This window comes from Bufo bufo, chromosome 6 (assembly GCF_905171765.1).
Source record: "Bufo bufo chromosome 6, aBufBuf1.1, whole genome shotgun sequence".
Classification (NCBI taxonomy): Eukaryota; Metazoa; Chordata; class Amphibia; order Anura; family Bufonidae; genus Bufo; species Bufo bufo.
In genome coordinates, this window is record NC_053394.1 from 52574795 (window position 1) to 52591695 (window position 16901).

A 16901-nucleotide genomic window follows, 5' to 3' on the forward strand; every position below is an offset into this window, starting at 1 on the left:
ATGACAACACCACAAATAAACGTAGAGACTTAAGGGGGACAGTATCCGTTAGGAAAACCAATGTTCCACTCATTTCAACCTGCACTACTAGGAAGGAATACCCTGTCCTCAAAGAAAAGGACCCTAACCGCATGTGCCCCATCCATAAAAGACCTCATCCTTTAAAGGAGTGTCATGGGCTCAGGGCAAAGACCTTGCAAGAACGCAGAGAGATACTCAAAGAGCTTGGAGTGTGTTTCAAGTGTTGTGCCTTATCTAATCATATGGCGAAAGACTATAAGGTTATTATCAAGTGTGCAGAATGCAGCAGTGACAAGCACGTTACAGCAATGCATCCTACCTTGCCTTCAGACAACGCACTAGCTCAAGCTGCGACCAATGCCGTCGCACTTCATGGCGGGGAGCCACCGGCTCAAGAATTAGCTACAACTACTATTTCCTCTTCCTGTATGGCGATATGTGGCAAGGAGGCTGATTCTAAGTGCTGTGCAAAGGTGTGTTTGGTCAACGTCTACCCAGAAGGGCAATCTGAAAGAGCCATCAGAATGTACGCAATTATTGATGAACAAAGCAATAGGTCTCTGGCAAAACCTAAATTCTTTGAGATTTTCGGCATAGCAGGAGAAGCAACACCATATACCCTCAACACTTGTTCTGGTTGTGTAGAGGTCGTGTAGAGACTTATGGCAGAAGAGCCAATGGATACCTTATCTCCTCCATAAAAGGGAACGTTCATATACCCTTGCCAACGTTAATTGAATGCGACCAAATACCAGATGAAAGAGATGAAATTCCTACTCCAGAAGCTGCATATCATCATTCCCACTTGAAACATCTAGCTAGTGAGATCCTCCCTATGGACATGAATGCTGACATCCTACTTCTGCTCGGGAGAGACATTCTGAGGGTCCACAAGGTGGTCAACAATGCAACGGTCCTGATAATGCCCCATATGCACAGAGACTCGATTTAGGCTGGGTAATCGTGGGCGATGTATGTATAAATAAGAGCCACAAACCATCTCAAGTGAACTCCTTCAAAACCTTTGTGCTCAACAATGGTCGCACATCTCATTTTAAGCCATGTGTTCATCATTATGAGGTGAAGGAAAGGCTTTCTAACCTCTTAAAGACACCAGACATCATTCCTACCAGTTATGACAACTTAGGAAAAACTGTGTTTTGTACAACACCAGACGACGACAAACTGGCCTTGTCCATGGATGACAAAGAGTTTATTAAAATAATGGACGATGAATTCTTCAAAGATGCATCTAACCACTGGGTTGCACCTTTACCTTTCCGTGCTGTAAGAGCCAGACTCCCTGACAACCGGAAAACAAGCACTCTCCAGATTCATCTCCTTGCAACGTACGTTAAAAAACAAATTAGAAATAAAAAGTCATTTTGTGGCCTTCATGGAAAAAATATTTCGCAATGATCATGCAGAGCTGGCTCCACCCTTACAAGAGCATGAAGAATGCTGGTACCTTCCATCCTTTGGGGTATATCACCCACGGAACCCAAACCAAATAAGAGTTGTATTCGATTCAAGTGCCAAACATAACGGCGTATCTCTGAACGACGTCCTTCTCACCGGTCCGAACCTGACCAATAATCTGGTGGGAGTGCTCATGAGATTCAGAAAGGAGCCAGTAGCCATTACTGCTGACATTGAACAAATGTTCCATTGCTTTATCATGCGGCAAGATCATAGAAACTACCTCAGGTTTCTTTGGCATAGAGACAATGACACCAGCAAAGAAATGGTTGAATGCCGCATGAAGGTGCATGTGTTTGGTAACAGTCCTTCACCTGCTGTTGCTACATATGGCCTACGTAGGGCTGCCTTAGATGGTTAGTCAGAATTTGGGGAACATGCCAGAAACTTTGTCGTGAGAGACTTCTATGTGGACAACGCACTCAAATCCTTCCCTACAGCGGAGGAGGCCATAGATCTGCTCAAAAGGACACAAGGTATGCTTTCAAAGTCTCGTCTAAGGTTACATAAAATAGCCTCTAACTGCGCTGCCCTAATGAAAGCCTTCCAGCCCAGCGATCATGCCACAGAATTCAGAGATTTGAATCTAGGGATAGACATTCCACCAGTACAGAGAAGTCTGGGCCTGAGGTGGGACTTAGCAAATGACTCCCTTGGATTTCATGTTAACTGTGCAGATAAACCATTTACTAAACTGGGAGTTCTCTCAGTGGCGAACAGCCTATATGATCCCCTGGGATTTGTGGCACCTTTGACTGTACAAGGCAAATTCCTGTTAAGACAGTTCTCAGAGTCTGTATCTGACTGGGATGCTCCACTGCCCTCTGACAAACAACAAAAGTGGGAGTTGTGGAAGGAATGCTTGCATGCATTAGACAGTATTCACATACCAAGGTGTTACACTCCAACATCCTTTACAGCCACTCGGAGGAGAGAAATCCACATCTTCTCAGATGCGTCTACTGAAGCCATCGCAGCTGTTGCTTATTTAAAGGTAATAGACTATTCCAATCAAGCACATGTTGGATTTCTGTTTGGAAAGGCAAAATTAGCTCCAAAACCTGAGCACACCATTCCTAGACTCGAACTTTGTGGGACTGTGCTAGCCGTAGAGATTGCGGACTTTATACAACGTGAGCTGGATATTCAGGTGGATGACATTCAATTTTACACAGACAGTAAGGTTGTCCTGGGTTACATCTACAACCAGTCAAAACGCTTCTACGTTTATGTCAGTAACCGCATCGAAAGGGTTAGAAGATCCTCTAAACCTGAACAGTGGCACTATGTTCCATCTCATCTCTATCCTGCAGATTGCGCCACCAGACCGGCATCTGGAAGAGTCTCTGCAACTTCTTCTTGGTTGACAGGTCCAGAGTTTCTGCTGAACCAGATTGAAGAAACTCCTACCCAAGACGTCTTCAGTCTCCAGGACCCTCATGAAGATCCAGAGATTCGGCCTGAAGTTAGTACCTTCGTCACCAAGTCTGAAAGGAGCGCTGGCTTGGGCTGTCATCGCTTTGAACGCTTATCTAGATGGTCAAGACTCATTCACATCATTACAAGGTTAGTCCACATTGTTCATTGTTTTCATGCTGAGAAGCATAACACTGACTGTCGCAGTTGGCACGTGTGCCATAAACCTCTAACGGCAGAAGACATTATTCTAAGTGAATTGCTTGTGATACGTAACGTACAGCAGAGTGCCTTTAAAATGGAACTGAAATGTATACATGACAAGCAAGATATACCAAGAGGCAGCCCCATTGTCAACTTGAAACCAGTAATTGATGCTGAGAGTTGGTGGTCGCCTAAACAAGGCTAAGCTAGAGATTGCAGAAATGAATCCCCTCATTATTCCTGCCAAACACCACGTTACTACACTGTTGATACGGCATTATCATGAAACAGTCCAGCATCAAGGCCGACATTTCACTGAGGGCGCTTTAAGAGCCGCAGGTCTTTGGATAGTGGGAGCAAAAAGACAGGTTGCTCATATTATTCACCATTGCATTAAATGTCGCAAGGCGAGAGGAAAATTACAACATCAACAAATGTCTGATTTGCCAGTTGATAGGACAAGCACCGAACCACCGTTCACTTATGTTGGTCTGGACGTCTTTGGGCCATGGACAGTCACTGCACGTAAGACCAGAGGTGGTCATGCAGAAAGCAAACGATGGGCAGTGTTGTTTACATGCTTAAGTGTACGTGCTATACACATTGAAGCAATAGAATCCATGGACGCTTCTAGCTTCATCAATGCTTTAAGACGATTCCTCGCCATCAGAGGACCAGTAAAGCAAATAAGATCTGACTGTGGAACCAACTTCATAGGAGCCTGTCGAGAGTTGCAAATTGACTCTAAACCAGTTCAATACTACTTAGCCAATAATGGTTGTACATGGATCTTTAACCCCCCGCATGCCTCTCATATGGGCGGTTCATGGGAAAGAATGATAGGCATCACCAGCAAAATATTGGACTGTATGCTGATGGACTCAAACTTCTCAAGGCTCACCCATGAGACTTTGACTACCTTCCTGGCTGAGGTATCCGCTATTGTCAACTCAAGACCTCTTGTACCTGTATCTATGGATCCAGAATCCCCTGCCATTCTTACTCCAGCAACTCTTCTCACTCAGAAGTTTGGATCTGTTCCTAATCCACCTGAAGAGTCTTCTTTTAGTAACATATATCTGAAACAGTGGAAGCACGTTCAACATCTGGCCAACTGTTTCTGGAGCAGGTGGAAAAAAGAGTACTTAACGCTTCTGCAAGCACGTAGAAAGTGGCAACAGGTCAAGCCAAACTTACAGATAGGAGATCTTGTACTCATGAAAGACCAAAAGGTGGAAAGAAACTCCTGGCCCATGGGACTCATCTCAAAGGTCTTCATCAGTGAAGATGGCAAAGTTCGCAAGGTGGAAGTGACCATCGCAAAACAAGGCCATCCCAAATCCTTTATCAGGCCTGCATCTGAGATTGTTCTCCTCTTACCCGTAGAGGAATGATTCTTTACTTGAGGAACTTTATTCCTGGCAACCAGAAGACTCAAGTCGTTGGACTGTTCCAGTTCACCATTTCCAGTATGTTCTTTTTGTTTGTTTTTTGACTTTCAGGTTCCAACATTTCATGGACATTTTTGTAGTTGCATATATAGTGAAATCCAAGGATTTCAGACGGGGAGTGTGCTGTTCCAGCCTTTATTCTTGTATTCTACAATTGTTGTGTTTGCATTATATTATCATTTACTATGTTGTGTAACGCTGCCACCCTGTGGTTATTCTTATAATACCATTTATAGTGTGTTATGTAAATTTCCATTGGATTGCTCTCCGCCCTCTTTTGTGACATCACATCCTCTGTAAGGTCTTTTGTACTTTCTCTTTGTCGCAGACCTTCAAGCTGGTGAGAGCTATTCTTTTTGATCTCTAATATCCTCTAGCATACCCTCATTTCCCTGCATTTGTTTTCAAGGCAAATCAATAAATGATCAAAGCTTCACCATTGTATTCTCCTCACTGGATCATCACATGAAACTGGTGCCTATATCTGGAGATATTAGTGAGTTCAGCTATCTACCATTGCTTGTACAGGGGCTATCACTCACAACCAATCAGGGGATAATCTCTAACGTACATCTGTGGCAGAATAAGAAGGGTGAACACCCAGTAATCCGTGTTGTCTAAAATGCGTAGAACGCGAGGGTCGCGGGAAAGGCAGCCTAACATGAAGTCAGCCATGTGTGACAGAGTACCAACAGGCAAAACATCGATGTCGACATCAGGATGACTCTCCATCTCCTCATCCTCCTCCTCCTCTTCTGCCCATCCACGCTGAACAGATGGAATTAAAGTTCCATGGGTACTACCCTCTGTAGCAGAGGCAACTGTCTCCAGCTCCTCCTCCTCCTCCTCTTCATGGTCCTATTCGCGCTGAGAAGACGAACTGTGGGTGGTCTCGCTATCACCCTGTGTAATGTCCTTCCCCATTTCCTTGTCTGCCACATTCAGTGCGTCGTCCGTAATTGTGAGCAGCGATCGTTTGAGTAGACACAGCAGTGGGATGGTTATGCTGATAATAGCGTTATCGCCACTAACCATCTGTGTGGATTCATCAAAGTTTTTTAAAACCTCACAGAGGTCTGACATCAATGCCCATTCGTCGCTTGTGAATAGTGGCAGTTGACTCGAAAGGCGACGACCATGTTGCAGCTGGTATTCCACAATTGCCCTCTGCTGCTCACAAAGCCTGGCCAACATGTGGAACGTAGAGTTCCAGCGCGTGCTCACGTCGCACAAAAGTCGGTGAGCTGGAAGCTGCAAGCGCTGCTGCAGCGTTGACAGACTGGCAAATTGGGGTAGTTTTTGATAAACCGCTGAACCACTAAGTTTAAAATGTGGTCTAGGCATGGGATGTGTGTCAGGTTGCCGAGCTCCAAAGCCGCCACCAAGTTACGGCCATTGTCAGACACAACCATGCCTGGTTGTAGGTTGAGTGGCAAGAGCCACAGCTCGGTCTGGTTCCTTATACCCTGCCACAGCTCTGCGGCGGTGTGCTGTTTGTCCCCTAAGCAGATCAACTTCAGCACGGCCTGTTGACGCTTACCCACAGCAGTGCTACACTGCTTCCAGCTAGCTGATGGCTGACTGCTGCTGGAGGTGGAAGTGGAGGAGGAGGTGGCGGAGGAGGAGAAGTGGGGGTTGGAGCCAGTAACATAGCTGCTGGCGGAGACCCTGATGGACGTAGGGCCCGCAATCCTGGGCGTGGGTAGCACCTGTGCAATCCCAGGGTACAACTCACTCCCGGCCTCCACAACATTTCCCCAGTGTGCCGTCATGGAAATGTAGCGCCCCTGGCCACCAGCACTTGTCCATGTGTCCATGGTTAAGTGGACCTTCCCAGTAACTGCGTTGGTCAGGGCACGGGTGATGTTCTGGGACACATGCTTATGTAAGGCGGGCACGGCACACCGTGAAAAATAGTGGCGGCTGGGGACTGCGTACCGAGGGACAGCCGCCGACATCAGGCTGCGGAAGGCCTCAGTGTCCACAAGCCTAAATGGCAACATTTTAAGGGCCAGTAATTTTGAAAGTTGCACATTTAGTGCTATGGCCTGTGGGTGGGTGGCTGGGTATTTGCGCTTGCTTTCAAATGACTGTGTTATGGACATTTGGACGCTGCGCTGGGACAGGGAAGTGGGTGTTGTTGCTGATGGTTCATGCAAAGTTCCAGGTGCAGGGCAAGGGGCATCCGGGCCTGCGCCTTCGACAGGGGATTGGCCAGCAGTGCGTAACACAGGAGAAGAGGAGGCAGTGGTGTGACCCGCAGACACAGATTGTGGACCCAGGAGTTCGGCCCACTTATTACGGTGCTTGGATGCCATGTGGCGGATCATGCTGGTGGTGGTGTGGTTGCTAGTGTTCACGCCCTGGCTCATTTTGGTATGGCACAGGTTGCAAACTACCACTCTTTTGTCGTCTGCACTTTCCTCAAAAAAGCGCCAAACTGCGGAACACCTACCCCTTGGCAAGGTAGATTTACGCATGGGGGTGCTCAGTGTAATGGTTGCGGGCCTGTTTGGTGTGGGCCGACTTCTCCCTTTTGCAACCCCACTGCCTCTTCCAGCCTGTTGCGGTGCTGTGGATCCATCCCCCTCTGTACTGCTGTCCTTGCTCAGCTTTTCACCTTCCCATGTTGGGTCAGTGACCTCATCGTCAACCACCTCCTCTTCCACTTCCTCACTCTTCTCAACCTTTTGACTTGACCTAACCACAACCTCAGTGATTGACAACTGTGTCTTATCATCGTCCAGCTCGTGAACAAATGATTGCCGTTCACCACCGTCATCTTCTTGAGACTGTGAAGACTCAAGAGGTTGGGAATCAGGGCACAATATCTCAGGTCCCTCTTCAAGCGTGCTGGGCGCGAGGGCCAAATGTAATAGTGGCGCTGGAAAGAGCTTCTCGGAATATCCGAGTGTGGGATCACTCATTTGGCAATCCTCTCCATGGTGGGAGGAAGGATTATCAGAGTGAGGCTTGGTTGAGCAGACTCTTGGCTACAGAGACTGGACTTGGTGGAAGAGAGGGTGGTGCTTAACCGACTGGAAGCATTATCTTCAGCAATCCAACCGACCAACTGTTCGCACTGGTCCGATTTGGACAGTGTTGTCCTGCGCCGCCCAGCTAAGTTGGACATGAAGCTGGGTACGGTGGATGTTTTTTTCTATTTCTGGTGCACTGGCAGCAGGCACAGTTTCATTGCGCCCAGGGCCTCGGCCTCTGCGTGCACCATCAGCATCACGCCCACTTCCCCGTCCCTTAGTGCTTACTTTCTTCATATTATTGGTTTTGTCACTAGATGTGGTGCAGATTGTTTTACAGTCCGCTAAAGACACAGTTTTCGGATGCAGGACAGTATATGTCACAGAAACCCACAGAATATGGACACTAGATTAGGCCCAGATTTTTGGAATTTTCCCTAAAGAAACAGTTTTCGGATGGAGTACTGTATATGTCACAGAAAAAAACACACTATGGACACTAGATTAGGCCCAGATTTTTGGAATTTGCAATACAAACTCAGTTTTCGGATGCAGGACAGTATATGTCACAGAAAGCCACAGAATATGGACAATAAATTAGGCCCAGATTATTGGAATTTGCCCTAAAGAAACAGTTTTCGGATGGCGCACTGTATATGTCACAGAAAACAACACACTATGGACACTAGATTAGGCCCAGATTATTGGAATTTACGCTAAAGAAACAGTTTTCGGATGGAGTACTGTATATGTCACAGATGTGTATTAAACGCACACTATAGACAATAAATTTGGCGCTGATTATTTCAATTTACACAAAAAGACAGTTTGCGGATTATGTACAGTATATGTCACTAATAGGTATTAAAGAAAAATATATTGCTGCTGTCAAACACACACACACACAGTAGTCCTTAAAAGGACTTTGGGGTATTGAAAAGCTTTTGGTAGTAAAAACAGCAAATTTCTCTCCCTGCACTATCTCTCCCTTCCTCAGCACGGATGTCCTCGAGACTGATCTATTTAGCACAGGTAAAAAAATATTGATGCTCTAAAACACACACAGTAGTCTTTAAAAGGACTTTTGGGTCTTTGAAAAGCTTTCTGCGAATAATAACTGAGAATTTCCTCCCTACACTGCCTTTCCCTTCCTACCCTCTGCTCTCCCTGACTATGACTGATCCGAGCACGTGTCATCGGGTGCTATATAGTACCCAATGACGCGTTGCGGCCAGCCAATCACTGTAATGCCAGCAGCTAACATGGCTACTGGCATTACAGTGATGGCAGGTTTATTGGCTGCTTAGCAGCCGCATAACGTGCGGGGAGGAGACTCAAGCATGGCGCTCGTAATCCCGCATGTCCTGTAATCCCGCATATGCGCTCTGGATACACATGTCAGCTCCCGCGCGGTGTCCTGGCATCAGCCTCACAGAAGTCATTGCGCATGCGCCAGCTTCACTCGACCCGGAAATGAAGAGCGGAGCGGCGTGACTTGCCGGGCGGGCGGAGGACAGAGGAGCAGGAGCGGCGAAGCTGGTACATACGCAATGACTTCTGTGAGGCCGATGCCAGGACACCGCGCGGGCGATGTGGAATTACGGGCGCTGCACAAACATTACGTTGACGAAGGGGAGTGAATAAATTAGCAGTGGGGCGGTGCTGGGCTCTGAAGTAATGGGCGCGGCTGGGCTCCAACTGCTGGAGGGACGTCCCCTTGGGCTTCTTATTGAGGTACTTTGCATATTTATAAAACCGGTTTTATAGACAAAATAAAAGACACAGGGCAGTAATACTAGTATATTTTAATGTAAATCGTGGAGACTGATGTGGTGATGTGATTAGCTCAGTAAGTAAAATCCTGCTGACAGTGTCCCTTTAAAGTACGGATTTGTATACACAGAACGCAGGGTCCTTGCTATATAAAAATTAAAAGATAAAATATAATGGATCCACTACGGGAACATATTTTTGATTACTTATAGGTCAGAATTGATAAAGATAAAATATCACTCATACAACTGATGAAGGCTTATTATATAATATATAGTAAATAAAGAAAAGAATACAATAAAAGTCTATAAAAATGTATTGTCCAGGTTTTAGGATAAAAAGACATTGGCAGTATATTTTTATAGCATTTTATTGTTTTTTTCTTCTTTATTTACTATATATTATATAAAAAGCCTTCCTTGGATATTTTACCATTACCAATCCTTAACCTCTAAGTAATCAAAATTTGCTCCAGTAGTAGGTCCATTTAATTTTTTATCTTTAGATTTTTTTTTTTTATATTGCAAGGGCCCTGTGATTAGTGAAATCATATATGGTAATTCTTATATTTTCTGTGCATTATTTTGTATATCGTACAGTATATGCATCCACATACATTAAAGAGAGGAGATTGTCAGTGATCATTTTATGAGTCAATTGTATGTGCATATATTTTACCCATACACATGAGAAAACATTAACTAATCTTAACTAATAAATCTATTTACAATAAAGAGCTAATGATACCAAAGTTTTGTTTCAGTGCATAGTGAGCTGCCAATAAGTGAAAAACCAACAGGTATTGAGATATAACCTTTTTCTCTATTCTGATACTGGAGCACCCACAACAATTTATACTCACAGAGCAGCATTAGGCTACTTTCACACCAGCGTTTTTGCTGGATCCATCATGGATCAGCAAAAACGCTTCCGTTCTGATAATACAACCGTCTGCATCAGTTATGAACGGATCCGGTTGTATTATCTTTAACATAGCAATGACAGATCCGTCATTAACTCCACTGAAAGTCAATGGGGACGAATGCATTTTCTGTTGTGTCTAAGAAAACGGATCCGTCCCAGATGTAGGAAATGCCAAGTGGTATGTTGTGCTCACATTTTTTGAAAAATTTGCTCATCTCTAGATCCGACCTCAATTAGAGAAGAATAAAATCTTCCCATCATGTGCATGCTACGTATTTATTAAGTGGCCTCATAAGCTATGTCCACACCATATGCAGAAGGTGCCAGCTGTGTAATACAGCTGGCACCCAGATGCAATGAGTTGGATTGGAGATGGATTTGGACAATATTGGATTGGATTGGATTTAATCCCTAAAATACACAGCATCTGAGCATTTAGACAGAGAGCAGGGCTCCCTCTGTCCCTGAAAATACTTTTGCAGTCTTTGGTATGATCAGAGGATTGCATCTTCCAGACCTTTAAGGAGACTAAGAAGTACAGTAAAAAATTTTTTTTTCAAAAATATGAAAAAGCACAAAAATATTAAAAATTAAAATCACTCCCCTTTACCAATTTTACATATAAAAATAAACAATAAAATTTATTTTTTCCCATTTTCCTTTACACCGGTTTTGATAAATCTCCCCCACTGTCCCCTGTAGATATCCAATCTAAGGGTACATTCACACTAGCGTTTTTCTTTTCCGGTATTGAGTTCCGTCCTAGGGGCTCTATACCGGACAAGAACTGATCAGTTTTATCCTAATGAATTCTGAATGGGGAGTATTCAGTTCAGGATGCATCAGGACGTCTTCAGTTCAGTCTTTTTGACTTTTCAGGACGGAGATAATACAGCAGCATGCTACGGTTTTATCTCTGGCCAAAAAAACTGAACACTTGCCTGAATGCCTGATCCGGCATTTTTCTTCCATAGGAATGCATTAGGGTACTTTCACACTAGCGTTTCTTTTCCGACATAGAGTTCCATCACAGGGGCTCTATACCGGAAAATAACTTATCAGACATATCCCCATGCATTCTGAATGGAGAGCAATCCAGTCGTTTTGACTGATCAGGCAAAAGATAAAACCGTAGCATGCTACGGTTTTATCTCCAGCGAAAAAAACTGAAGACTTGCCTGAATGCTGGATCCGGCATTTTTTCCCATAGGAATGTATTAGTGCCGGATCAGGCATTCAAAATACCGCAATGCCGGATCCGTCCTTCCGGCCTGTGCATGCGCAGACCGGTAAAAATGTGAAAAAACATATGAGACGGATCCGTCTGTCCGCATGACAAGCGGAGAGACGGATCCGTCCTTGCAATGCATTTGTGAGATGGATCCGCATCCGGCGACGGAACTGCCCGCCGGATCACACTGCCGCAAGTGTGAAAGTAGCCTTAGTGTCGGATGCTCTAAAAATGTGAAAAAAATAAATACCGGATCCGTTTTGCCTGATGACACAGGAAAAACGGATCCGGTATTGCAATGCATTTTTCTGACAGATCAGGCATTTTTAAGACTGATCAGGATCCTCATCATCTGAAAAATGCCTAATCAGTCAGAAAAAATGACATTCGTTTGCATACAGTTTGCCTGATCAGGCCGGCAGTTCAGGCAACGGAACTGCCTGCCGGAATCAAACAACGCAAGTGTGAAAGTACCCTAATGTATTGTGATTGTTCATATTGCCTCCTTTGCTGACTTGATTCATTCTTCCATCAGATTATACACTGCTCGTATCCTGGGGTTATGACCACCTTGCGATCCAGCAGTGGTGGTGGTGCTTGTACACTATAGGAAAAAGCACCTATGCTCACTCCTGCACCTGAGAGACCAGTGCCCTTTCCTATAGTGGGCAACCATGGCCACCGCAACAGCATAGATACAAGGTGGCCAGGACAGCACCTGTCCAGTACATTTTCCAACAGTTGCTCGGTTACAAGGGCATTGTAGCTTGCTCTGTTATATAGGCACTGTGCTCTGTTCTGGGAGCATAACATATAGAAAGGGAATTTACAATGTACTAGTGTACCTCCAGGAGGGGACTGTACTCTGAATCCTCTTCCTTTTTTAGAAAATCTACTGTAATATACTCTTCTTGTACTTTGTATTTTAGCACTTGTCATTATTTTTAGGCTCAAGTTCTGTAAGAAGAAAAGAAAAAATGATTTGCCTTTTTTTATATAAAAAATACAATACTGTCTATTCATGCATATGTTATATGAAACCTGCTAGATGAGCAGTCCTAGGTAATCTTAAAGTCACTTACAGAGGTTGTTTGGGCCCTGAAAAAAAAGAAAATGGGGATGGCCGGACAGGGTATGTGAAAAAAGAAACTCATTCACTTGCTCTGGTTGTATCACTTTCTGCAATGCGTCTCTGTTCCCATCTGGCTGGAAGTGTGACATGCTGAGACCCCGGGTGACCCCTTGCCAGCCAATCAGTTACCCTAGGGGTGACATATGCATACTTGGCACATAACATTTCCAGCCAGGCAGCGACCATAAGTGGCAGGGGCAGAGATGCTATGATCAACCATCCCCGTTGTTTTTTTGGTGGTGGGGCGGACTATCCATTTAAAGGGGTTTTACAAGATAAGGATAGATTATTGGCAATTATCAGATTGGCGATGGTCAGACATCTGGCTCCCCTGCCCATCAGGTGTTTGAGGTAGTTGCAGTGCTACTGTGAGCGCCGCAGCCTCTTCTCAGTGTACCAAGTACAGCACCGTCTATGTCCATTGCATAGTGGGTGTGCTTGGCAGCCCTATTCACATGAATCGGACAAAGCTGCACCTAGGCCATGTGACCAATGAACATAACGTCACCAAAGTGCCACGGCCTCTTCCAACTGCTGATTGGTGGGGGAGCTGGGTGTCAGACCCCTGCAGATCTTGATGACCTATTCTGAGGATAGGTCATCAATATCAAATCTCAGACAACCTCTTTAAGCCACTAGAAGGAACTTCTGATGAAGCACTGTTGTCTGCCCTGTTATGGAGGGCACTGAGACCTGCTATGTTATATGCCAATGGTGCTGAGCCCTGGAGTAGCCGGAGTGGAGAATAAGACTGGTAGTGGTCCTGATGAAGTATTGCGTCATGATGTACTCCCTCAGGCCACTGCACTCTGGGGATCGGTGCAGTGGAAATATAGTATTGAAGGATGAGGCCAGAATACAATACAATGTACAACTTAAAATACATTTAATAGCACCAGAATTTGACTACAGTCTTCTCTGGTACCAGTAAGGATTATGGAGGCAGGTTGGATGTCTGTAATTTAGCACTTAGGTTCTACTGGTCTAGTAAAGATCTGGGTGATGGGTGTCCTAGCCATAGTCCCTCACCTCACAGCAGTGTCTTCAAATGCTGGATGAAGCTGTTCACTCTGCTGTGGCACAAAGTTACCTGTCTGGGCCCGAGCAGCAAGATCTCCAGCTTCAGCACGACTGCACCAGGAAAGAAGCGCTATGAAGCCAAGCACCCTGGTGACATGACAGCATCCTTAGCAGCAGGATGCAATGCTCTGTTTCTCCCCCCTCAGCTGGCGTGTGCTGGTGGAAACTAGCAGTGGGTTGATTGCTCAGGTGTTCTATTCCTGTGTGCTGTGTTCTGACTAATGGAGTATTGACCTATCAGATTATGATCCTGGAACTCAATGCTCTATTTAAACCCCTTCCTGGCCAGATACTACTGCCAGTGATAGGTTCTTACTCCCTAGCTGTGCTCCTGGTTCTGTTCTCTGTGTGTTTGGATTGGTAATTGAATTGACCTCGGCTTGCCTTTGAACACTCTCTGTCTTGTAGTTTGGTACTGTGTCTCCTGTCTGGTTATGACTTTGGCTTTGTGTAGTTTCTTCTGTGTGTGTGTGTAAGTCCTGCACCTAGCAGAGTAGGGAACGTCGACCAGTTGTGGACTTGCCGTCTAGGGCTTGCACTGCAAGTAGGCAGGGAAAGAGGGCTGGGTTACAGTTAGGGTCCACTGTCTGTGTGTTCCTGCCTACTGTGCTTACATGCCGTATCTCTTCTCAAGGATTTACGTGAAGCTTAGGATAAGGTTGCTATCTCTAGAGAATCAGGAGCAGTTCTTTGTCTCCAAGAAGGGAGGAGCAGTGTGGTTAGCCCTGTTCCTGTCAAACTTTGCCAATCATTACTTACTGGTAATAATGGCCCTTACATAAAAATAATACATAACAACATAACATACAATACAATACATAAGTATTTACAATTTGTTGTACCCCCAGGTCTGGGGTACTACACTTGCACACTATAGAATGAGGCCCCAGCCTGCCTGGAGGCTGGGACTGCAGGTGTGCATTTAGGCAGGCACATTTTCCTGTAGTGTGCAAGCACCGCCACCTCTGCTGGACTGCAGGGTGGCTATAATCCCTGGAAACTAGTGTATAATATGATGGAAAAATGAATGAAGCCAGCAAAGTGATAAAGACCCTTTAGGTTTGCCATGCACATTAGATCAAAGTGGGGCAAATCTGATGATCTTTTCAGAACTGTGGGTTGAAGTAATGTCAAGTAATTCCCTATTAATGTTGATCACGAATATTCGAATTTCAAATTTTTATCGCGAATATAGGTAATTCGAAAATTCGCTAATATTTAGAATATAGTGATATATATTTGTAATTTCGAATATTCGAGATTTTTTATTTATTTTCGTAATGCGAATTTTTATCGCAAATTTTTTGATTGCCGAGTAAAAACATGATTCCTCCCTGCTTCTTGCTTGTGGGCCAATGACTCATTGGCCCACAAGCAAGAAGCAGGGAGGAATCATGACTTTAAATGGGAAAAATGATGAATATTCTAAAAAACTAATATATAGCACTATATTGAATATATTCGTTTTTTCGAATATTCGTAATATTCTAAAACAAGAATATATAGCAATATAGCGAATATTCGAAAAAAACGAATGTAGAGCAATTTAGCTAATATAGTGCTATAATCTTCTTTGTCTAATAGTTGTCATTTTTTTCTCATCTGAAGTCCAGATTGGAAAAAAATTTCAACTATTGAAAAAAAGATTGTAGCACTATATTAGCTAAATTGCTCTATATTCGTTATTTTTTTCGAATATTCGCTATATTGCTATATATTCTTGCTTTAGAATATTGCGAATATTCGAAAAACGAATATATTCAATATAGTGCTATGACTCATTGGCCCACAAGCAAGAAGCAGGGAGGAATCATGTTTTTGCTCGGCAATTTAAAAATTAGCGATAAAAATTCGCATTACATTTGCATACTACGCGATCGTTACATTGTCGATTTTTGGAGTAAAAAAATCATAGAATATAACGAATATTCGAATTTGCGAATATTCTACAAAATATTCGCGTAATATCGCGAATTCGAATATGACTACTGCCGCTCATCACTATTCCCTATATACTTGAATAAAAGACATAAAATATATATAAAGTCAATGAATGTACCTCAAAATAGGCGCACACATCACCTTCGTTACTATCTCTTCGACTAAAATAGTAAAACCTTTTGGATTTACATTCCGTTTCATCCACAACTTGTCTGTTATATGTATGTGAACTGGAAATTGGGAAAAGATCAAAAACCTTGGGAAATAAAATGTGGAGAATGTGATTAGCAGAGCGAGCAGGATGCTGGGACCAACTTCACTTATCTGTGCAGGTAATGTGGTTGACCTCACGTGCTTACATCTGTTAACAGAATAAAAAAAGACTGTGCAAATTAATTACTTTAGTAGCGGTTAGCTCATTGTCTGGTTTCATCAGTACCACACTCTTATCCACCACTCGCAGACCACAGAGAGATCCAGGAGCAGCCTCAACCTGGAGAGACACATCTGATTTTGGAAGAACTTCACCCGGGAGGAATTTGACTGATACCTGTCAATAGAGAGAAATTATACACCATAGCAGGACTGCAAAGATACAATGTACTCAAAGAACTAACCTCACCATATGAATACTAAAATCTGAGACCCATAGGAAATCCCCACAGCCTACTCCGTTACATCATTTTCTCCCACTGAACAGCCCCATCATCAGGACATTAGTTATAGCTGCCAATGGTGGACTAAAGCTAACTATACATATTAATTAGGGATGAGTGAATCGACTTCGGATAAAACATCTGAAGTCGATTCGCATAAAACTTCGTTCCAATACTGTACAGAGCAGGAGCATTTATTGAACATTTTCTTGCGATCCTTTGATCGCCACTTGTCCCGTAACAATTGATAGAGTACATTTATTGTTGGTCTAATCTTAATACTGAGGAGAGAATCAAACTCATTTTGTTTCCACTCCTGAGAGAGATCCCTAGAAAGATTTCTACAGTAATTCTTAACTTGCAGAAACGGTAGGTAGTTAGATCCCCTCAATCCCCATCTTTCCTCCAGTTCTTGCAGCGTGGCCCAGCGATTTTCTCCTTCTTTAAACAGATCCCCCAATTTCGTTCCCCCTTTTTGTATCCATTTCTGAAAGAGTTTGTCATTACTACCCGGCTCAAAACCAGGGTTACGCATCAATGGTACATGTTTGGAAATCTGATATGATAGATGAAAGTGTTTCCTCAGTATCTTCCATACTAGTATTGTGTCCCTTA

At 44.0% G+C, this 16901-nt stretch overlaps 1 protein-coding gene across 1 annotated transcript in view; it reads right to left on the bottom strand.

Moving 5' to 3' along the window:
• The window catches only part of LOC121003907 (alpha-2-macroglobulin-like), a 185084-nt gene that overhangs the window by 107526 nt on the left and 60657 nt on the right, over window positions 1-16901 (bottom strand). Inside the window, exons 15-17 of the mRNA XM_040435849.1 lie at window positions 16031-16180; window positions 15749-15886; window positions 12386-12434 (exon numbers count right to left, since the gene is read on the bottom strand). Coding sequence (XP_040291783.1) covers window positions 12386-12434; window positions 15749-15886; window positions 16031-16180 — 337 coding nt within the window. The remainder of the gene's footprint in view (window positions 1-12385; window positions 12435-15748; window positions 15887-16030; window positions 16181-16901) is intronic.